This window comes from Eurosta solidaginis, chromosome 4 (assembly GCF_040869045.1).
Source record: "Eurosta solidaginis isolate ZX-2024a chromosome 4, ASM4086904v1, whole genome shotgun sequence".
Taxonomy (NCBI): Eukaryota; Metazoa; Arthropoda; class Insecta; order Diptera; family Tephritidae; genus Eurosta; species Eurosta solidaginis.
Window position 1 is genome coordinate 228,947,513 of NC_090322.1, and position 25,112 is coordinate 228,972,624.

Consider the following 25,112-nt stretch of genomic DNA (forward strand, 5'->3'; position numbering starts at 1 on the left):
TTGTTTGAACAGTCCTTCTCAAACATCCACTATTGGAAATGTCTTCGGTAGGTACTCTTAACGAACTGCGCGCTGCACTCCCTGCAGTAGTTGACGAAAGAGAAGTGGAACTACGTTCCTCTTCTGCAATTACTGGCGCTATTTCTCCTGAAGTTAGATTACTATGTTCTGAGCATGGTGGAATCACCAGGTGAAGTAAATAAAAAGAGATAGAAGGTGTACGCTATCTGAAACGGTAGGGATGTATTTTCAACGGTCAGAAGAGGGTAAAATGTTTACCCGCTTTGGAAAAGTAGGAGTAGAAAAACAAATGCCTTGCTACGAAAGCCATTACAGACTGTTTCTTTTTCAGCATATCAGTGCAACCTAATGCCAATACAAAAGGGATACACAAGACCAGTGCGAACTTATATTACTTTAGGCATCGAATAAAATTAAAAACTTAAACTGCGATGAGTAGTAAAATTCAAGAATGCGTCTAAAGTAAACTGACCTCAACTTCAACTTCAGTTGAAGCTTTTATCGAAAAACCGGACATAAGTGGGAGAGGTGTTATCCATTATATAGTTGAACTGTAGGAACTTTGCGCACTTAAATGGGTTTCGGGTTTGATGAAAAGTTTTACAGTCACACTTGGAAGTGATCGTAATACTTTTAAATGTGTTTCGATCTCTAAAAATCCATTGTTCTTTCCATCTGCTCTGTTGATTTGACATTGAGAGTTGGAAGTAAAACATATGACCTTTTAATATATCATACAAACTTGATCAGAAGATCTCCCATAAGCTCTTGACAGTTAATTCATGATGTATTACTAATGGTCCCAAGTTATTATTTACTAAAATATGTCAGGGGATATAATAGGAGTCGGCCTAGAACCAGAAGGTGCTAATCCAAGCGAGCCGGATTCATATATTCTAATTTACAATCCATAACAGCAACATTCTTCTTATCATAGTGGTCTAATTTTTAGGCCAAAACAAACATAGTGAGTAACAATTTTTCGTAATTGTATTTAGAAATCCATTGTTTTAGCGAAGTGTTTACATAAATAAGGTATAATACGATAGTTTTGTTGTTCTTGCACATTTTTCGAAAGTCTTCTGTAGCGCTGCACAGGCGAAAATCCTTGTTGGATATGACGCGAATTCAAATAGTTTGTTTTAACAAAGACCTGTTTAAAATTTTTTTGGAACAAATTAAACATACTTATATGATGAAAACATCAATAATATAAACGCAATAGTTAAGCACGACCTTACTTATGGAAGCCCACACCAAAGATACCCAAATATGAATCTCTGTAATTAAATCCGGTAATGGTCCATCGATATTCGCCTACTGGTTTAGATGAAAAAAGGACTAAAACTACCATATTTCACTCCTGAAAAATGCAAAAAAACCACATTTTTCGGGGACAACATTGGTGAAAAATTTTCAGATAGCCGAATGATAGAACAAAGAAGAATTTAGAGCGAGACAATTGACGGCTTACTTCACCTGGTTATTCCACCATGGTTCTGAGGAAGACGGATGCTTACGGCGTAGATGGTCATTTAAATTTGATGTGTTGCCAGAAAATTTAAAATTTTTTTTTGCATATATGGCATTTAACTTCATTGCCATTTTTGGTAAAAACTCCCAAACGGAAGATCTCTTCAATCCAGGCCGCATTATAAATATCTACACAAATTAAATCGTTAAAATCACTTCCTCAGTTAAAAATATTTAATAATTACCACGCTTAAAACGTTTGTCGATTAGGTTGACGTATGCTAAATTTATTTTAATATCTTTTTAACACTGATATATGCACAGCAAAAATTAAAATAGAACGAACGATTCGAAGAAATAGTAATGAGCGAATCATTCATACCAAAAACTACTAGTTCGATAAAATAGTAATGAACGAATCATTCATACCTAAAACTAGTAATTCGAAAAACTAGTAGTGAATGAATCATTCATAACTAAAACTAGTAACTCGAAAAAATAGTAGTGAACGAATCATTCATACCTAAAACTAGTAACTCGAAAAAATAGTAGTGAACGAATCATTCATACCTAAAACTAGTAATTCGTAAAAATAGTAATGAACGAATTTCAAATGACTATCGAATGAATGAAAATTAGTGAACTATCGAATAACTCGATAGTTTTCATTCGATAGTTCCCAACACTAGTGTGAACCCAGGGTCTTCGATGTGGTAGGCGGAGCACGCTACCATCACACCACGGCGGCCGCCATATGCATACGTAAATATGTGCATACATATAGTTAACAGCATACATAAGTGCAAAGTAGAGAGCCCAGTGAGCGTAAAATTCTCTTTGAAATTTTCTCATGTATTTATTGACTGCTGATCGCTGTTGAAATGGCCAGTGAGATCAGTTGTGTTAACAAAAAAATCAGTTAAGATTGATTAGGAATCTGTCAATCAGCCATAATTCGATCAATTTCACCGAATCTCCGTTAAGTCAAGAACAACAGAACCGATTTGTTGGGTTTACTAGCACCATTTCTTTCAGTGTAGTTTCACAAGCCAAACGATAACCACTAAAGTCTTGAAAATTCGACTCATTTGAAGTGGGGTACGCTTAGTCATAGACCTAAACTTAAAAGTGTCGTAAGTAACGTATATAAGTAAGTACGTATATATATACATATGACGACCTCATGTATGCAGCTAAAACAGTAAATTGTTATCATATGCCTCATTAAGCAAATATTAGATATAATGGTCATGTGAGTTTTAATTTTTGAAGAATTTTGTTTTTAGGTCCGAAAGCGTACCTTGGACCTTTGCTTTGAAATTCAAGCACACTGCCTTCTATGCTACACATTTTGCAAAATTATCTTATCATTTTATTGAAATAGGTAATTGAGCTTATTTTCATTGCTCTATAAAGTATTGTGCTAATTGTCCTAGATAATCGAGTAAGATAATATTGCGAAGTACAAATTTGCAAAAAGTCTAAATCGTTCATATGTAAAAAAATAATACGATCATAAAACTTTTTTATTAACATACATAAATACTTGTGTGTACAAATTCTCACTTTGCAAATTTTTACGTGTTTTTTATACTCAGTTGAGCAGAGCTCATAGAGTATATTAACTTTGATTGGATAACGGTTGGTTGTACAGGTATAAAGGAATCGAGATAGATATAGACTTCCATATATCAAAATCATCAGTATCGAAAAAAAATTCGATTGAGCCATGTCCGTCCGTCTGTCCGTTAACACGATAGCTTGAGTAAATTTTGAGGTATCTTGATGAAATTTGGTATGTAGGTTCCTGGGCACTCATATCAGATCGCTATTTAAAATGAACGATATCGGACAATAACCACGCCCACTTTTTCGATATCGAAAATTTCGAAAAATCGAAAAATGCGGTAATTCATTACCAAATACGGGTTAAGCGATGAAACTTGGTAGGTGAGTTGGACTTATGACGCAGAATATAAAACTAGTAAAATTTTGGACAATGGGCATGGCACCGCCCACTTTTAAAAGAAGGAAATTTAGAAGTTTTGCAAGCTGTAATTTGGCAGTCGTTGAAGATATCATGATGAAATTTGGCAGGAACGTTACTCTTATTACTATATGTCTGCTTAATAAAAATTAGAAAAATCGGAGAACGAAAAAAATTTTTTTTAAATTCAAATTTTAAAAGAAAAGTTAATATTTATATATATATTTACAGTATATAAGTAAATTATGTCAACATTCAACTCCAGTAATGATATGGTGCAACAAAATGCAAAAATAAAAGAAAATTTCAAAATGGGCGTGGTTCCGCCCTTTTTCATTTAATTTGTCTAGGATACTTTTAATGCCATAAGTCGAACAAAAATTTACCAATCCTTGTGAAATTTGGTAGAGGCTTATATTCTAGGACGATAACTGTTTTCTGTGAAAAAGGTCGAAATCGGTTGAAGCCACGCCCAGTTTTTATCCACAGTCGACCGTCTGTCCTTCCGCTCGGCCGTTAACACGATAACTTGATCAAAAAACGATATATCTTTACTAAACTCAGTTCACGTACTCATCTGAACTCACTTTGTATTGGTGTAAAAAATGGCCGAAATCGGACTATGACCACGCCCACTTTTTCGATATCGAAAATTACGAAAAACGAAAAAAATGCCATAATTATATACCAAATACGAAAAAAGGGATGAAACATGGTAATTGTATTGGTCTATGGACGCAAAATATAACTTTAGAAAAAAACTTGGTAAAATGGGTGTGACACCTACCATATTAAGTAGAAGAAAATGAAAAAGTTTTGCAGGGCGAAATCAAAAGCCCTTGGAATCTTGGAAGGAATACTGTTCGTGGTATTACATATATAAATAAATTAGCGGTACCCGACAGATAATGTTCTGGATCACCCTGGTCTACATTTTGGTCGATATCTCGAAAACGCCTTCACATTTACAACTAAGGGCCACTCCCTTTTAAAACCCTCATTAATACCTTTAATTTGATACCCATATCGTACAAACACATTCTAGAGTCACCCCTGGTCCACGTTTATGGCGATATCTCGAAAAGGCGTCGACATATAGAACTAAGGCCCACTCCTTTTTAAAATACTCATTAACACCTTTCATTTGATACCCATATCGTACAAAAAAATTCTAGAGTCACCCCTGGCCCACCTTTATGGCGATATCTCGAAAAGGCATCCACCTATAGAACTAAGGCCAACTCCCTTTTAAAATACTCAATAACACCTTTCATTTTATACCCATATCGTACAAACAAATTCTAGAGTCACCCCTGGTCCACCTTTATGGCGATATCTCGAAAAGGCGTCCACCTATAGAACTAAGGCCCACGCCCTTTAAAAATACTCATTAACACCTTTCATTTGATACCCATATCGTACAAACAAATTATAGTCACCCCTGGTCCACCTTTATGGCGATATCTCGAAAAGGCGTCCACCTATAGAACTAAGGCCCACGCCCTTTTAAAATACTCATTAACACCTTTCATTTGATACCCATATAGTACAAACAAATTCTAGAGTCACCCCTGGTCCACCTTTATGGCGATATCTCGAAAAGGCGTCCACCCATAGAACTAAGGCCCACTCCCTTTTAAAACACTTATTAACACCTTTCGTTTGATACCCATATAGTACAAACAAATTCTAGAGTCACCCCTGGCCCACCTTTATGGCGATATCTCGAAAAGGCATCCACCTATAGAACTAAGGCCAACTCCCTTTAAAAATACTCATTAACACCTTTCATTTGATACCCATATCGTACAAACAAATTATAGTCACCCCTGGTCCACCTTTATGGCGATATCTCGAAAAGGCGTCCACCTATAGAACTAAGGCCCACGCCCTTTTAAAATACTCATTAACACCTTTCATTTGATACCCATATAGTACAAACAAATTCTAGAGTCACCCCTGGTCCACCTTTATGGCGATATCTCGAAAAGGCGTCCATCTATAGAACTAAGGCCCACGCCCTTTAAAAATACTCATTAACACCTTTCATTTGATACCCATATCGTACAAACAAATTATAGTCACCCCTGGTCCACCTTTATGGCGATATCTCGAAAAGGCATCCACCTATAGAACTAAGGCCAACTCCCTTTTAAAATACTCAATAACACCTTTCATTTTATACCCATATCGTACAAACAAATTCTAGAGTCACCCCTGGTCCACGTTTATGGCGATATCCCGAAAAGGCGTCCACCCATAGAACTAAGGCCCACTCCCTTTTAAAACACTTATTAACACCTTTCGTTTGATACCCATATTGTACAAACGCATTCTAGAGTCAACCCTGATCCACTTTTATAACGATATTCCGAAAAGGCGTCCACCTATAGAACTAAGGCCCACTCCCTTTTAAAATACTCATTAAACCTTTCATTTGATACCCATATAGTACAAACAAATTCTAGAGCCACCCCTGGTCCACCTTTATGGCGATATCTCGAAAAGGCGTCCACATATAGAACTAAGGCCACTCCCTTTTAAAATTATCATTAACACATTTCATTTGATACCCATATCGTACAAACAAATTCTAGAGTCAGGCCTGGTCCACCTTTATGGCGATATCCCTAAATGGCGTCCATCTATAGAACTATGGCCCACTTCCTCTTAAAATACTCTTTAATACCTTCCATTTGATACACATGTCATACAAACACATTCCAGGGTTACCCTAGGTTCTTTTTACAACGTGGTGATTTTCCCTTACTTTGTCTCCACAGCTCTCAACTGAGTATGTAATGTTCGGTTATACCCGAACTTAGCCTTCCTTACTTGTTAATACTTATTTTATGCGCAACAATTTTATAAGTGTAGATAAAGCTATGTACTTAGCTGTCCATATAAAGTTAAAGTGCATATGTATATGCGCGTAAAAAACACAGCATTTCTCTACATCAGTGGTACACAAAGCCGGCAGAGCTTCGAATACAAACGCAACTTTTGACGTTGTAGTATGTGTTCTCATGGAGAATATTTGAGCATAACATTCACGCATGAGATGTTTACTGCTTGAAGGACAAGCTAAAACTTATGAACCGAAGAGCTAAAAATGTGGCAACTTAAGTATTATCGGATGAGTGTCGTAAGAGAGAAAACAGCCATATTGATAAGTAAACAAAAACTATGTAAACACGTGTGTATAACAACAACAAACACAAGTAAATTGGCTGATATCTACGAAGTAGGAGGGAATCGCTGCTAGCGCGACTTTTTCTCAAACACAAACCAATATGGTTGCCATCCATATTGCAGTATCTTATAGTCACTTCTTGAGTGCTTGCTTTACGGAATCTCTTTTGCTGCGCTCATACGGCATGTAAATGAACGCCGAATAGTATGAAGAAGCATTCAACAGTTGGTACAGAACAAATCGTACGAATTTTAAAATTTTTCGTCCTCAAGTAAAGGGAAACTATCATTATCATCATTAATTGGTGCTTAACCGCCTAAGCGATCTTGGCCGTTTCGTAACAAGTTACGCCTATCCTTATTTCGCGATAACTGACGCCAATTGGAAGCACCAAGGGAGGTCAAGTCTTCCTCCACCTGCCTCTCCCGACTCAGTGGAGGTCTCCCCCTTCCCTTGCTTCCAAACTGCGGTGTCGACTGAAATACTTTCTTGGTCGGAGCTTTTTCGTCCATTCGCATAACATCACCCAGCCAGCGGAGTGCGTAATTTTTGTTCGTGCAGAAAGGAGTTAACTTTTTAATTGCCTACTCCGTCCTAAGTAACACGTGTTGGCAAAGAGTTATTCTCAATTTTATGTCTAAGGTGACATTATTTTTGCTTTTTAGTCCTGGTTCCCAAGTAGGCGAAATCCTTCACAGTCTAGAAGTTAAATTCATTAACAGTGATGATACTTCGCCTTGTCCTTTGTATTTACATATAAAATATGCTTTATTTTTTATTAAAAAATTATATATCTTCATTTCTTTTTAGGAATGACACCAAATAATTCTACACCAGCCATTGTATATGTGCAGCCAGAAACGGGGATAAACAATTCTTACAAGATTTCTTTAAAGAAATTTAAACAGTATTCGCCAGTTATTTGAACCTTGATATATGCACAAGCCTTGCCGGCAACGCGAATATATAAACGAAATAAATCTGAAAACAATTACGTAATCGTGCACAAATTGTTAAAAAAACTAAATGCGGAAACACTAGTATTCAAAAATAATCTAAATTAATTAGATTTGTAAGTTAAAAAGTTAGTAAAGCGACGCAATAGTTAGTAACGCGTAACAGCGAAAATTATCAGCAAGGCACAAATTTAACAAAATTAAAACATCGACAACTAACGAACCGAAAAATAGAAGAAAAAAGATAAGTTAAAAAAACCAAAACCACTTACGCACTTAACGATCGCACTAAAAATTTAAGAAAAACAACAAATAAATACAATTAGTAAATAAGAGCAAAGTCAACACAAATTAAGCAGAAAAGTTAAAAAAATGTAGAATAAAAACTAAATAAGTCTCAACTACAAGCACTTGAAACTTAAGTAAAACTAACTTAAAATCCTTAGAAAAATAAATAAATCATAAGCAGCGGAAAAAGTCAACAATAATTGCTAACAAAGATCATTGAAAGGAAACTCATTCTTACACGTACATACATAATTATGCACACGGAGCCGTCTTCACATAAAAACAGCAATATATTGTAAAAAAAATAAAATTGTTTCAAATTTCAATAACAAATATTTATTAAGTAAATATTTAAGAAATCTGAAAAGCAAATCAAACTTAAAACGCAAAAGCAGAATTCACCATTATCACAATACATACAACTTTAAAGGAGAAAGAGTTAAGAAAATTTAAAGTTATAGATTATTTTGCAGCATCAACATGAATTCAAACGCAAGACATTTGCTGCATTGCATACTCCTTTTAAATGTGATAATAATATTTGAAGTATTCTCTGGTGGTATTAAAATAGACGAGAATTCATTTACGCTCGCCGATCCATGGACTGAGTACGGCCAATTGGCCAGTGTACTTTTGTACTTACTAAGGTTTCTTACGTTCTTAACGTTACCGCAAGTTTTATTCAATTTTTGTGGTCTCGTCTTCTATAATGCCTTCCCCGAGAAGGTGGTGCTTAAAGGTAGTCCCATATTGGCGCCCTTTATTTGTATACGCGTCGTAACACGTGGTGATTTTGCCGATTTAGTTAAAACGAATGTTTTGCGTAATATGAATACCTGTCTGGATACAGGTTTGGAAAATTTTCTTATCGAAGTCGTCACCGATAAACCAGTAAATTTAGCTTCACATAGACGTATACGTGAAATAGTCGTACCGAAGGAATATAAAACACGCACTGGCGCATTATTTAAATCGCGTGCATTACAATATTGCCTAGAAGATGATGTGAATGTTTTAAATGATAATGATTGGATTGTACATTTAGATGAGGAAACACTGTTGACCGAGAATTCGGTACGTGGTATTATTAATTTTGTATTGGATGGTAAACATCCATTTGGTCAAGGTCTCATCACGTATGCCAATGAGAATGTTGTTAATTGGTTAACTACGTTAGCGGATAGTTTTCGCGTTTCGGATGACATGGGCAAGTTGCGTTTGCAATTCAAATTATTTCACAAACCATTATTCAGCTGGAAGGGCAGTTATGTCGTTACGCAGGTAAGAAAATCTCAACGTATGCATCGCTTTAAGTTTTCTTAATATTTTCCACTAATCTATAATCTTATTCATTACATTGCTCTTCTTCTCTCACCCACAGGTTGGCGCTGAACGTCAAGTTTCATTCGACAATGGCATTGATGGCTCTGTTGCTGAGGATTGCTTTTTTGCAATGCGCGCTTTTGCACAAGGTTACACTTTCAATTTCATTGAAGGTGAAATGTATGAAAAGTCACCATTCACACTACTCGATTTCCTACAACAACGCAAACGTTGGCTACAAGGCATTCTACTTGTTGTACACTCAAAAGTCATACCATTAAAACATAAACTCTTACTTGGTATTAGCGTTTATTCGTGGGTCACAATGCCACTATCAACTTCCAATATCATATTTGCCGGTCTCTATCCAATACCGTGCCCAAATTTAGTTGATTTTGTTTGCGCTTTCATAGCTGCTGTCAATATTTATATGTATGTATTCGGTGTGCTAAAATCATTTTCATTATATCGTTTTGGTTTGTTAAAATTTGTGGCTTGTGTGTTGGGCGCCATTTGTACCATACCCGTAAATATAGTTATCGAAAATGTGGCCGTTATATGGGGTTTATTCGGTAAAAAGCACAAGTTCTATGTAGTGCAAAAAGATATAAGAGCAATGGAGACCGTTTGAGCGGACGATACACTATGGTTATAGTCATCATATTTCTTCAGCACTTGATTTTTGCTAGCGCAATTTTAGCAGTACAATATAAGAACAAAGTATGAAAGGTGAGTTTCTTGTTGTGTAAATCAAAAAAGCAGTACGTTAGCCTAATGTGAAAATGTGCTAAGTCACTTTTTACGAATTTTACAGGAGACGAAAAAAACTGAATAATTTTTGAAATAACCCTTTTTTCAAAACTGTGAATGAGGATACCTTAGTTGCAATACTTTTGAGTGTAGAAGCTTTTGAAAAAGATAAATAAAAATCATGTATGCTAACCCAGCAGCTATTTTATGACTTAGCACAATTTCCTCACTCAAAACAAATTTTTTCTCCTGGATTAGCACTTTTTACTCAATATGTTTCCCCATCACTCCTCCCCTTTAATGAATGAAATATAACACTAAAACTATATATTTATCAAAAAATACTATTTATTTGTCAAACTATTTCTAACTATTGGCGGCCACCGTGGTTGATGGTAGCGTGCTCCGCCTACCACACCGAATGCCCTGGGTTCACAGCCCGGGCAAAGCAACATCATAATTTTAGAAATAAGGTTTTTCAATTAGAAAACAATTTTTCAAAGCGGGGTCGCCCCTCGGCAGTGATTGCAAGCACTCCGATGTATTTCTGCCATGAAAAGCTCCCACTGAAAACGCATCTGCCTCGCAGATGCTGTTCGGAGTTGGCATAAAACAAGTAGGTCCCGTCCCGCCAATTTGTAGGAAAAATTAAAAAGAAGGTGCACGACGTAAATTGGAAGAGAAGCTCGGCCTAAAATCTCTTCGGAGGTTATCGCGCCTTACATTTATTTATTTATTTTATTTCTAACGGTTCTGATCTGGACTCTTTTGCCGGATGATGCGCAGACAATAACTTAAATTCAAACAAATGTTGTGTTGTGTCTTATTCCATAAAGACAACTGCCACATACTTTATTCACAAACTAAATGCTAAATATCTTAATCGTTATCAAGAGAGTAAAGACTTGGGTGTAATTTTTGTCTCCAAACTCTCTTTTCCTAGTCACATTGATTTCGTTGTTTCAAAATTTGTTGCAATGGTTGGGTTCAGTACACGTAACACCAGTGACTTTAAGGACCCTATGACGTTGAATGCACTTTATATATCCTTGGTCAGAAGTGGTATTGAATATTGCTCAATAATATGGAATCCTTTTTATGAATCTAACTCCTATAAAATTGAGAAAGTTCAAAAAATATTTTCAAAAATTGCTTTACGTATGCTTCACTGGCCAGACGGCCTCCCTATCATATACAAGCAGTCACAAATTGCTTGGTCTTCAGGCTTTGCATGACAGAAGAACTTTTATCTCACTCATGCTTGCCTATAATGTAATAAACTTTAGCACGAATTGCTCTGATTTATCTACTTTGTTCATTCCACATATTCCACTGCGTGATCTTCGGCATAATAGATTATTTATCGAAATAACTCATAAAACGAAGTATGCTATGAATGGACCTAGTCATAACTAGGACTATACATCTAGCAAACCGATTCAGTAGTGTTATTAATTTTAATAACAGCTTATATAACTTTAAGCTTGAATTATTTTCTATTTTTAACTAGTCTATAAGAAAGCATGTAGTTATCGACATGTAAGAATTGAATTAGATTATAGTCAGCGCAAAGCATTTATCATACACCAAAGGCATGTCTCAATTGGGTAAATCCAATTTCAAGGGGTTGTGTTCGCAACCCTCTCAAGGGGTTGCCAACACAATATATAGTTTCTCCGACCCAATTGTCAACGCACCTAACCGTGCCGAATCCTGTTTCATTGACAGCCGAGGCTCTGGCGACCCCAAGTTCCTCATGGAACTAGGGGGTGGGGAGGGCGGGATGGCCTAGAAGGTTTAACAACAACAACAAAGCATGTACTTTTAGACTGAATGAATTAAATAAATAAATAAAATGCCCGCATAAAATAAAATGCAAAGAAATGACTAGTAATTCAGATTGATATTATTGACAGGTTAACTTAGCACATTTTTTTTAACAGCTGACGACTTAGCACATTTACACATCATTGCCCACAGCACGCAAAAATGAAAAATTTTAGTATTTTTTTTTGTGATCGATGTATTTTGAGTTCAGTTTTAAAACTGCATTAAAATAAAATTTTTCAAAAAAAGTGACTTAGCACATTTTCACATTAAACTAACGAGTAATATTTAGTACATAGTAAGAATAAATTATATCGTTTTGTTATAAATAAGTTCGAAGTACGAAATTTATAACGCGGCAGTCAGGTCGGTTTGAGCCACCCACCGTATACCTTCAAAGAGATTGTATAGTTTTGTATTACAAGTGGAAACCTTCGACAAAACTGTTGAGTTTAGGCGAATGATCCTAAATAACTTGTAAAAATGAGGAAGCCGAATACAAATATAAGGACGAAACCAACATTCTTTCTTTAAGAAATGCGAACTTGAATATAAACAAGTAAAGGTGTCTAAGTTCGGGTGTAACCGAACATTATATACTCAGCGTGAGCTTCAATTGCACATTTCATTTCAGATAAATTACTTCTCTACATAACCCCCCATTTAAAAAAAAATGTCTCCCATTTCCTCTTTCAATAAAACTTGATAAGTGAAATATCATTGATTGAAAACTATTTTTTGCTAAGTTATGGCTTATTATTCTAGTCTACGACCCTTTTAAAAATCGTTTATATAAAAGTGGGCGTGGGTGTGGTCTTTAACCGATTTCGTCCATTTTTTCTAGAAATATTTCCTGATATAGAGAAAACCTGTGTACCCAATTTTATTACGAGCCGTTAATTTTTCTTCGAGTTATGGCTCCCGAAACATAGAAAATTGCTTAGTCATAAAAGTGGCGATGCCACGCCCATTTTTTAAAATTTGAAGTTTTTCCTATTTATTGTTTTAAATCCACTTGGGAAATGGAATACGATTGATATAAAGCTCTTTTTTGCAAAGATATAGCTTATTTTATTCGTCCACGACCCTTTTAAAAATCTTTTATATACAAGTGGGCGTGGTCCTTAACCGATTTCGTTAATTTTTCTTCAAAGCATTCCTTATAGCAAAGGCAACCTCTATGCCGAAATTTGTTACGATAGGTTTAACGATTTTTGATTTATGATTAATATTTGTAAAATTGATTTTATCACAAGTGGGCGGTGCCATGCCCATTTTAAAAATTTTTTTCAAATTTTTATCAAGAGTCTCAATATCAGTCCACATGTCAAATTTCAACATTCTAGGTGTATTAGTTACTAAATAATCAGGTTTTTTGTGTTTTACAAAATGTTATATATATAAAAAGTGGGCGTGGTTATCATCCGATTTCGCTCATTTTCAATACCAATCTATTCTGGGTCCAGACAAGCTCGTGTACCAAATTTGGTGAAGATATCTCAATATTTACTCATGTCATCGTGTTAACGGACGGACGGACGGACATGTCTCAATCAAATTTTTTTTCGACACTGATGATTTTGATATATGGAAGTCTATAGCTATCTCGATTCCTTTATACCTGTACAACCAACCGTTCTCCAATCAAAGTTAATATACTCTGTGTGCAAAGCACGCTGAGTATAAAAAGCAGATTATCACAAAATATACGGAAACTAAATCGGAGATGAAGACAATGAACAACAAGGCTTAGATAGATTCCCGGAGGTACTGATCCGAGTCTAAAGCGCGATGTGGTGGGTGGCAAGGTACTCATCGTAGTTCCAAAAGGTCAACAAAAATAATACCGCTATGTTTGTTGTTGTTGCCTGATTAAATCTGATACGAGCCCCATGTCCCACTCAGCATTTAGATGATTAAATTTTGAATTTCCCTACATATAAATACAATTTGATTACTCTTTCTGACTAAATAATGAGTTATCATACAAATGAACAAAAGAAATAATCAAATATGAATACTTTTGATGATCAAAAACTGAAAAGCATTTTTCGATCACTTTTTGGATTCATTTTGAAGTGATTTGATGATTAAATTTTAATCTTAATATATAAAAAACACGTGTCACAACTTTCTTGGCGCGATGGACTCCTAAACTACTGAGCCGATTTTGAATTTGTTTTGCACCTCTTGTGTAGTTTGATCTAACTTGAGAGATAGGATAGGTTATATCTCAGTTTATAGTCGCAATATTATTTTATTGCAATTTTTTTATTTGTTTATACGTAATGCGGGTTTCTGAGGGTCCCGCGATTTAGAGGTACTATGACATTTTTTTTAATTCAGGAGAGTCTTTAGTTGTTCCATGTGCAATTTTTGAGCCGAATTTCAAAAGCAACGAAAATCTGCATTTCGTTTTAATATTATAGTGAAGTGTGATATAGGCCGAAACGTGGACCCGAGTACCCCTACAATGTGTTTATAGAATATGGATAACAAATGAAAGCTGTTGATGAGTGCTTTAGTACAGAGTAATATATTATCCAGAGACGGACTGGTACTGGGATTAGGACTAGGACTGGGACTGAGACTCGGAGTGGGACTGGGACTGGGACTGGGACTAGAACAAAATACATACCACCCTCTGCGACAGGCTATAAGGGATGCAGGAGAATGAGAAGAAATTGAGAGAAGAGAAAAGAGAGAAGGAGATTGAGAAAGAGATAGAATGAGACGAAGATGGAGATCGATGAAGCGAAAAAGATGGATGGAGGAGTGAATAAAAGGATTAGGAAAAAGTGAAGAGGGGGGAGGGCAGAGTCAGACGGAAAAAGCTTATTAAAATGTATGCAGATAGGCCAAATTTAGGGCAGGACAACGTCTGCCGGGTCTTCTAGTATTTCATAAAAACCAACAAAAAGAATAATAAAATATGCTTACTTTTGATGATCAAAAACTGGATATAGTTTTTCAATCACATTTTGGCAACATATTTGAATCAAATGTGTTTACTTTAGGTGATCAAAAGTTTATAATCATTTTTCATTCAGCTTTCTGTGTCTTTTCTGACAATCTTTGTTGACTGAACAATAAATTTTATACTTGTTAAAATTTTACTTTTCATTGAAAATCTTATTTTTTTTACATACACACATTTTTTCCATCATTAAGTTCAGGAAAAATATGTACATACATATGTACATATATAAAAATCTTTTAATTAAGATATTCTTCAAGGCAATATAATGATAATGCTGCTCGACCGAAGATTTCCCCAACCATTTCTCCACCTTCGGCTTCCCGGAAAGGTTGTGAGCTATTTGAACCCCAGTTAGTGAAACTCTCTTGACATATGTACCTGGATATGTCTTCAACATCCCGTACCGTATCGTTTTTAATATATAGACGATCATAACTGATGTTGGATGTTGTAGTCGCAGGTGTATATCGGTCAAGTTTGTTTGTGAGCGACCTGTGGTTCAAATAGCTCACTTCCGCATGCTTTCTTCCCCTGATGAAATAAGATTACTATGTAGTATCTTATTTCGAATGAGATATAAAGAATAAATGCATCATAATCGCATTCAAAAATGATTCAAAAATCTCAACCAAAACGATTGAAATATGGTCACGAATATGATCAAAAATGACTGTGAAAAGCGGTCAAATATTACTTTAAAACAATTAAAGCTCAATTTTACAATGATATCATATATGAATAAAAATCTTTTCGAAATAGGTGTCATAAATGATTATTCAAGAATAATCACATTTAAGGTACATTTTTCTCCCGACGATACATTAATTTTCGAACAGAAAATGCTTTTAGATTTGAACGTTTTTAATCATCTTGGTTGGGATATGATATTTAAATATTTTTTGATCAAAATTTTCAAAAAATGCTGGCTGGGGTTTTGCTAGCTCGGGAGAGATCATTTTTCGGAAGCTCGGCTTAGTGTGGTCGTCGTGTTATAGAGGTAGTGCCACACCGAGGGTTTTAGGTTCAAGTTTCGGACAGTAGGATGTCAAAAATATTAGAACAAAGTTTTTTTACCCTCAGTGCCCTCAGTGTAAGAAGTCATCCGTATTCTTCTTTCCTTGGATAAGTACAGTTTTGACAGCAAGCCAAGACAAAAATTAAAATAATCCCGAGCACTTCTTTAGGCACACTTACAGAAAGGCAAGTTAATGAGAAAACATTTTATTCACAAAACCTTCAGTATACGAATAATGACAGTCGATTGCATGCTATGTAAAATTCGAATACGAGCTAATCGATCGAATGCAAAAGTTGCTAGTCGATTAAGCGAATAATCGATGGCAAACAAGTGTAGTTGTTTTAGCATAGTCGTTTTTTAATAGTTATTTGAGACGAGAAGCATATCCTAAGGAGCTACGGTTTGGTTAGTAGAGAAAACTATTTCAAAATGACTTCAGAGCTCAGAGGAAATTAGAAAAAAAATATAGCGCCTCTCAATACTGAAATAATGACATATCAATATCAGAAATCTCAAGATAAATTTCAAATTTATAGACGGTCTTGTGGAAAAAATTTTTTTTCGACACATTGCCAAACCAACATATTGAAAATTTTGCAGTAGATGGCTTTTTAAAGTTTTTACCGAGGGTGTATTTAAATCATACCAAAATCCATGTGGGAGAGGGAGCGAAGAAAGAAGGACGCACGTAGGGCCTATCGCCCAAACTCTCTCATTGGGTATTTACGGCAATTTTCAAGCCCATACTTTAATATGGGGTCCTAGTTGGGTGGATAGCCACATAAAAAAGTACGCTTACCAAAAAACTTGAGGGGGATGCAGATTATCAATGATTAGCTTAACGGAAACCTTAAATACTACCCCGACAGCAGAATTGCATGTCATTCTGCACATCACACGTGCAGCCCTAATGGCCAAAAAAAGAGCGCTAGCAAAAGTATATACGGCGAACGGACTAGACGGTACAGCGCCTCAGCTTTAAAAAAGATGTCGGAACCACAATAGAGCCGCAGGGATGCGGAAATCGCAGAATATACTAAACTAAAAAAAAATCCTACAAATCCCTGAAAACGAAAAAAATGGGATAGATTTTTTTGCGCTTTAAAAAAGCGCTTAATCTTGACAAGTAATTTTCTCAAAACAAAAAGGTTTTTTTAATTGGTTATAGGAGTAATTTTCCTAAAAATAGAGAAAATTGTGTAACTGTCACGGCCGTGGATTTCTAGTCGAGGTCTGCAACTTTACAGTCGAATACTCTTATTCACTGAGCTTAACTCGTACATGTAAATATTGTGAGAAGTATTCAATCAAGTAAGTTTTCTTGATTGGAAAAAATTAAGAGAATTTTTCATCAAAGCGATGAAAAGTTTTATACAAACAAAGGAATTCTAGCTCCTTAATATAAAGAAAAAATTCTTGGAAAACGTTTTCCTCATTCCGGGTGTTTTTCTGATACACGTGTAACCAATGGTTTCAAATTAAAGGAAGGGGTCGGATCTCCTTTTTACTGTTTCGATCCAGAAATAAGGAGATCCTACAGGCTGCAAGATGAGTGGAGTGTCTTTTAGGCGGGAATTGTAGCCGTGAAGAAAGCAGCAGGAATTCTGGAGGAAGAGTGCTTAAGCAAAAAGAGAAAGGAGTTGCATATGATATGCATCAAGCAGGAAAGACGTGAACAGAAGCGGTGGGCTGGCTACAAAATGTTCAAGATCATCTGCAAATCCTACGACCTTAGACTCACAAATTTTCTCATATCTCTCAACTCACGAAGTTGATCATATCTCTAAAGGACAATACTTAAGGGCATACTAACTTGGCTCTGCCTTCTGGTGTCACATACTTATAAGTTAGAACTCGTCAGTACAGCAGATTTATGAAGTGCGAGCTGCAGGAAGAAACGGTTGAGCACAGTCTCTGTTCGTGTCACAAGCCTCCAGCTACTAGGGGCGGCAGTGTTGCCAGCAGTCGAGGCAGCAATTAAACCAGGTCCTAGAAAACTTTTAATATTTACGAAGAGGACGGAGTTATTCTATAACATAAGTCCTGGTGTCTAATTGGGTTTTTTCCATTTGGTCGTCAAACAAATTATGGTAACACCATGGACACATTTAGGCCCATTGTTTCAGTACAAGTTCAACGCAGTTTGTCAGTTAAACTACGCTTAAATTTATTCTGCAGTTTTTCAGTCTATTTTAGCTAAAATTTAAGCTGAGCTTAAGCGGCCGATCTAACAGGGTTAAACTCTAGTTAACCTATCAGTTTTTTGCGTTCGTTGGCAGTGAATATACCCAACACGCATTTGGGCTTAAGTACCATTACAGCTCATGTGGATAACAAGGCAAAAGTTGTTTCGAGACAGGATTCAACTTGAGAATCATAACGTTCTGAGCAAAAAAGGAAATTTTTTATATAGCAAAAAATGCTATTACTTAAGTTAAAAAAAATATAGTTCCCAACTTGTATTTATGTGTGGTTCTCTCACTGGACTCAAATGTAAGATTACAATACTACAGTATTTTCAAGAAAATAAAATGCGTATACTTATTTTTAGTTAATACCGCTTCTTTACTGCTATCAACCAGGTGTTTAATTCTCACAATAAACAGCTGTTGGCTTTGGTGGTACCACCTCGGGGCAGATTTTTTTTCAACCCACCTCAACTCGATATCCAAAGTAGGATATAAACTAGAGAAATGTATTGGATATGCATTTGAAAGCTGCGCATTTTACAAAGCCTCTCAAAGGTCGGAAAATAATTTTAGAATGACGTTGGAGGTCAACTCGAGAACTAACTCGAGAACTCAAATGTTGGATAGTGATTGGAGAATGAAGTTGGATAACAACTTGATAACTTTCTGGTTTAAGAACATTACAACATGATGTTGGATATCAGCTCCGGAACTAGATATATATTTCGCTAAGGCTGGAGAAATATTTTTTCCATGTTTGTTGGGTAAACAAAATCCAGCTGCTGCCGTATCTACAAATTATCTAGATAACAAAAAAACAGTGTTGCCGTACAAAAAAGCCTACCCCAAAGGCGGCCTTAAACTATGACTTAAAAACTGCTCAGTAGTTTAACTGGAGTTTAAATTTGACTAGAGTTTAAGCCAACTTATGGTGTTTTCTTTTCTACACGAAAATGTCGCCTTCACGCCAACCCTTCAAAAAGTTGTGTTCTGTTGAAAAATCAGCTTAGCCTCAATAGAGGGCATCATTATCTTTTCTCACAACCTACCCCTAAAAATGGCCAAAAATGCAACATTACTTGCCCTCGCTGCCATTGACGGTGCACAGCCCTGTCAATTAGCTGATGAATCACGCGAAGCTGAAGCGAATGCTATGAATCACACAAAGCTGAAGCGAATGCTATATATGTACGTATGTGTCGCATCATGCCTTACTCAAAAGCAATTTGCGATCACAGTTGACAGCACACAACCACATGAACTGCATTTTTTTGTAAAAATGGTTACAATTTTTGTTCTTTTCAAGTTATGCTGGGTGGCACTGAACATTTTAAGTGGATACAATTTCATAGGGCGAAGTGAGAATCTTAAAAATGTTTGCCCCTGAAAGTGGCGACATTTTCGTGTAGAAAAGAAATCACCATTAGTTTAAGCTTAGCTTAACCAACTAATGAAAAACCGGGCCTTAGTCTTTGAGAGGTCTTTAATGACTGGTCAGTTCAACCCAATCTAGTTCTTTCGTTGGTTTCCAATATACAATTTTATAACAGATAGCCTTCGACTAGTAGGTTTAATGTAGTCAAAACCTTCGGGGAATTGTCTAATTATTTTATTTTCTATAGTATATTTCAAATAAAACGCAATTTATTTTCCTAATCTAATTCCCAATATTATTTCTCTTTTATGCAGAATATGGTATCTAAGGCAAACCTACAAATACCTATAACACCAAGAACAAAAACCAAAAACAAAATAATAATTATGGTGCGATAGGTACTCAAATTACATAAATACAATGCGTCCCTTTTGACATTCGCCATTGCCGCAGACGTCCAATTAGCAGTAAACGTCGCTGTCGCCATTGACCAACGCCTGGACACCATCGCTGTTACTAAATATTATCACGCGTCCACTACCAAAAAACCAACTCATATGCACCTTTATAGCTTTTGTTGTCATATGTAAACTTAATACTAATGTATACTTAACAAATGTAAAATCACGCACATACACACAGGGCATGTCGTCTACACAAACCCCACCACCAATTCATCCATCAACATTGGCACCAGCACGCAAACAGCACAAATTCATTTAATTTGCCACACCAATATGCACATATGAACTAGCATTAAACAAAAAAATTATCATTTTATTAGTTTGTATACATTAAGATGTATATACATATATGTATATATTATAGATATAATTTACAAAAAACCTATTTAGATATACGTTTATATACATTTTTGTTTTTATTGTTTATTATAGAAAACAAGAGTTATTAATTATATTAGTTGTGTGTCTGTGTGTGTGTATAAAGTATTAATGTATTTGTAACGATGATAATGTTGAATCCTGGTGATGATTATTGAATTACATATTTAATTTTGTTGAACAAATTTTTGCAGCCTTTAAGTAATCAACTATCTTTCATTATACATATTTACACATCTTCAAAGGACCGAAACATTTATAGCTTTCAAAATAAAATAAAAGTCCTTGAAAAATGTTCTTTGTCAACTTTTTATTTGAAATATCAGATACATAAGAGGGGTCTTGATAATCGACTATTCGAATAATCGATCAATCGATTGGCAAAAGCTGTTTGGTAAAATAATCGTTTATCAAAAATCGACTAATTGCTTGCGTTCGACTAGTGGCAGCTGTGACTATTCGAATAGTATATTTCTTGCAGTTTTTATATGAGTTCTGCGTTTCATAACGACGCACAGTGTTTCGTGTAGAACAAGCTAGCTGGACAAAATTATTTTATGATATTTTCCGTTTCATATGCAGTCATTTATTACAACTACATCATTTTTTTCAACCACATGTTCTTTTTTTTATTTTTTTCCAAAATTTTACTTCATATGCATACATTTGCTTATTTCATATACAGTAACTCATGTGAATAAGTGACATAGATCCAAAAAAATTTAAAGGACTTAAGAATATTACTTTATTGTACTTAAATTGAATGGACTACAAATCTCAATACTCTAAAAAATTTTAAAAATTCGGAAAAAAAAATTAAAATTTTTTATGAAAATTCAAACATTTTTTAAATATAATTTAGTTTTTGTTATAGATCGTGACAAATTTTCTTAGGGAAATTAGTTAAAATAAATTTTCGAAAGCGAAAATTGTAAGAATTGTCCAAAAAGGGGTTTCTACTTATTTATGTGAGTAACTGTACATATTTACATACATATTTTGTATTTATTTGAGTATTTATCCTGGCTCTACAATTTTTACAAAATTATTTTATAGTACCATACAATACTATTACAATAATAATGATAACAATAATAATAATAACAATGTAAATAATTAAATTAATTATGTGAAAATTACTTATTACAAAAACTTAAAAGTAAAGTATCATACAAAGTAGAAAAGACAATAGATTTAAATTAAATAAAACATGTTCCAACAAAAAGTTATAGGGTAGGTTATCTTTTATAATTATGGTATTATTCGCTATCATAACTTTTATTCGATGAGTCACTTGTGGAATAGTCATGAGCATCAACAACACTACTGTGAAAGCTTGAAACAACTGGGGTATTTATTGACTCCCCAACATTATCGGGGGACAGTAAATTTAAGACTTCTGAAGTCAGACTTTTAAATTTTTTCTTAGGTATCTCCCTAAAACTGTTAACTAAAGGATCCGATGTTATAAGCAACATATTCAGAAGATCTCTATTCGTGGCTTCGCGCGACTGCTTTTGTGTGTTATCATCCCTGAATCGTCTCAAATCTTTATTACGGGCTTCCTGTGCTTCCTCAGAAAGTTGACCAATAGGTAAAATTGCTGATTTTATAATACCAGTACTATGCACTAAGATTTTATGAACTGAAACAGCCATATTAAACCATGGATAGAGATCTATGTATAGTTTTTTAGTCTCGACCGCAAATTTTTCAAATCTTTGGATATTTAATGATTTTAATGAGCGTAACATCCAATCCCGTAATCTCAGCACTAGCCTCAGAATTTTCGAAAAACCTACGGGCAGTGTTGCCGTCATTGGTATTGCCGAAACCTGTTTTTGGTTTATCTACTATCAATCCAAGTTGTACAGTATTTCTATTACATTCAGGTATTGGCGTATATGCTATCAAATGGGGTTGTTTTGTGTAGCGTTTCTGTGTGGTTATACCTGCATTAGGATTGCTTTGTTTGTACCTGTTTTTATGCCTTGGTGACTGGTGCGGTAGGTTGTGGCAGGTTGAAGTCAGTGATCTTCGCCTTTTTGCTTTTGGTGTGCCCTTGTTGACCTTGCGCGTTTATTTTTGTGTATTTTATGGCTACGTGTTTGTTCCCTGTACCTGGGAATTGGTTTTGCCGTTTGTAGATCAGCTCTAAAGGTTCAAATATCTCGTCGGAGCTGGTACGTATATACATCCTATTTTATATATAGAGATAACTAAATCTACAAAAAAAAAATAATTTTAAATAGATGTGCAAAGAATTCGCAATGGTTTTTTCTGTCGACTATTAGAGAATACTTGCGACTATAACATATGTAAAATTTAGCCCGGATGTCCGCGGATGTATGTAACTTTTTTGTCCCTAAATTTAAAAATATAGAGAAAAAATACCTTTTCTTCTTAATAACGGAATGTTAAATATATTGAAAATACTCTAATTGCGAAAGAATTACTATTAAAAAAATTTACTTACCTTCGAGCTTAGAATCCATCAAAAAAATTATATAAAAGTGTTCACTTAAAAGAAATATGAAGCTTAATATTCAACAAGAATTTTGCAAATTAATCAATGCATTTTACGGCCACTCCTGCCTTCTTACTTCAATTACTCAATTTATATGAGCAAAAATATCAAGAAGAAGCAAAAATCTCGTTATTTTGTTTGTTTTCTTTCATTTCTCATTACACTTTTCTTGGAATAAGAACTTTGTTTTTGTCCAGCTAGCTTGTTCTACACGAAACACTGTGCGACGATGTGAAGTTATAGTAAGCTATCATTTTTTGCTTCCTTGGCATCATCGGAACTGGCAAAGAAATTTCATACCAAGCTACGTATTCGGAAAATCATTTTGCAGCATATATGTAATACTCCTATATTGCTAATAGAAAATGCTCGCAATGTGTTTTGAATTCGAAATCAAAACAAGATAGCCTATAAAATTTTTGTGATTGGAGCAGCATAAGTGTGACAAGTTAAAATTTAAATTTAGGTACATTCGATTATTGAATACAAAAACAAAATCGTTTAAACAGCAATATATCGGCACTCTGATGTTTGGGAATGTACCTAGCCTTTTGTAGCAATATAGGAGTATTACATATATGTTTTGCAGCAAACAATTTATTTATTTATTTTTTATTACATGTTGAAATCGAAATATGTACTTTTTATTTGAAAAATTTTTCAAATCAAAGATTTTTTATTTCATTCGGCATTCAAATAAGAGTTATTTTTTATTTGTGATTTGAATCGTCAGCCAAATTAAAGATACTTTTTATTTTTTAATTTTATTCGACATCCAAATAAAAGGTACTTGTTATAATTTTGAGTGAAAACGCTATTTTTGTACTACTCAAAAAATCTTCAGTTTCCAGCTCCGAAAACGATTTTTACCCCATCAAAGAAGTTATTTCGCCCTAACAACCTGCCATTTAATGTTTTTCAGACTAATAGTTTATGAGCTATTTCATAACGCAATTCGCATCGTGATATGTTGCAAAATCTATATATATAAAAAGTAAAGGTGTCTAAGTTCGCGTGTAACCGAACATTATATACTCAGCGTGAGCTTCAATTGTACATTTCATTTCAAATAAATTACTTTTCTACATACACGTGGCACCACCCGTTTAAAAAAAATGTCTCCCCATTTCCTTTTACAATAAAACTTGATAAGTGAATTATCATTAATTCAAAACTTATTTTTGCTAAGTTATGGCTTATTATTCTAGTCTACGACCCTTTTAAACTTGTTTTATATCTAAGTTGCCGTGGTCTTTAACCGATCCCGTCCATTTTTACTAGATATATTTTCTGCTATAAGGAAAATATGTGTACACAATTTCATTACATGTTAATTTTTCTTCGAGGTTTGGCTCCCGAAACAGAAAATTGCTTAGTCATTAAACGGGCGGTGCCACGCCCATTTTTTTTTTTAATTTGAAGTTTTTCCTATTTATTGTTATAAATCCAGTTGGCAAATGAAATACCATTGATATAAAGCTCTTTTTTGCAAATATCTGGCTTATTTTATTCGTCCACGACCCTTTTAAAAATCTTTTATATAAAAGTGGGCGTGGCCCTTAACCGATTTCGTTAATTTTTCTTCAAAGCATTCCTTATAGTAAAGGCAACCTCTGCCGAATTTTGTTACGATAGGTTTAACGATTTTTGATTTATGATTAATATTTTTTAAATTTGTTTTATCACAAGTGGGCGGTGCCACACCCTTTTTAAAAAATTTCACGCTGAGTATAAAAACTAATCGTGGTGAGCGTACGTTGAGATGCTTAAAACTTGAAAACTACTGGACCGACTTTTATACAATTTTGTAGGTATATTATCTAGGCACCCGAATAGGCTATATTTCATACCGCTGGGTGGCTAGGGTCTTAAGACCAAAACGTGGACCCGGGTACCCCTAGAATGTGTTTATACAATATGGATATCAAATGAAAACTGTTGATCAAGGCATTCGTAAAGAGTATTTTTTATACCGCTGGGTGACTGCAAGTAACAAGAAGGTTCAAAATTTGCTATCAAGCAATATTTCATGCCATTACTACGCGGGTATGGGATTAACCATGCTATTTTATATGAGAAAAATTTCTTTCCACGTGGTGAATCCCATGCTCGCGTATTACGCACAGTGTTGAATGCTATAATAGCCGTGTTTTTTTATACACGCGTATACGTTTACGTTTGCGCGTGAAAAAAACGCCTATCCTCGCTTAGATAATGCTTACGAGACCCATCTAGCGGCAATGGTTAAATAACTAGCTACAGCGACAGGGTGTACCGAAAAGCGGAGACACAACCCTCTGATGGCCATAGGGTATAACATATAGCTAAATAAGTTGCGATGAATTGTGGACACACATAGAATA

At 34.9% G+C, this 25,112-nt stretch overlaps 1 protein-coding gene across 3 annotated transcripts in view; it reads left to right on the forward strand.

The window, feature by feature from the left end:
- Window positions 1–20,519, forward strand: part of egh (beta-1,4-mannosyltransferase egh) — an 89,881-nt gene extending 69,362 nt beyond the window's left edge. For all 3 annotated transcript variants that reach the window (XM_067784963.1, XM_067784964.1, XM_067784965.1), the window contains 3 exons: window positions 7,485–9,199; window positions 9,300–9,970; window positions 19,695–20,519. In XM_067784963.1, the coding sequence (XP_067641064.1) occupies window positions 8,399–9,199; window positions 9,300–9,872 (1,374 nt within the window). In that variant the 5' untranslated portion in view covers window positions 7,485–8,398 and the 3' untranslated portion in view covers window positions 9,873–9,970; window positions 19,695–20,519. The remainder of the gene's footprint in view (window positions 1–7,484; window positions 9,200–9,299; window positions 9,971–19,694) is intronic.
- Window positions 20,520–25,112: the final 4,593 nt, after the last annotated feature.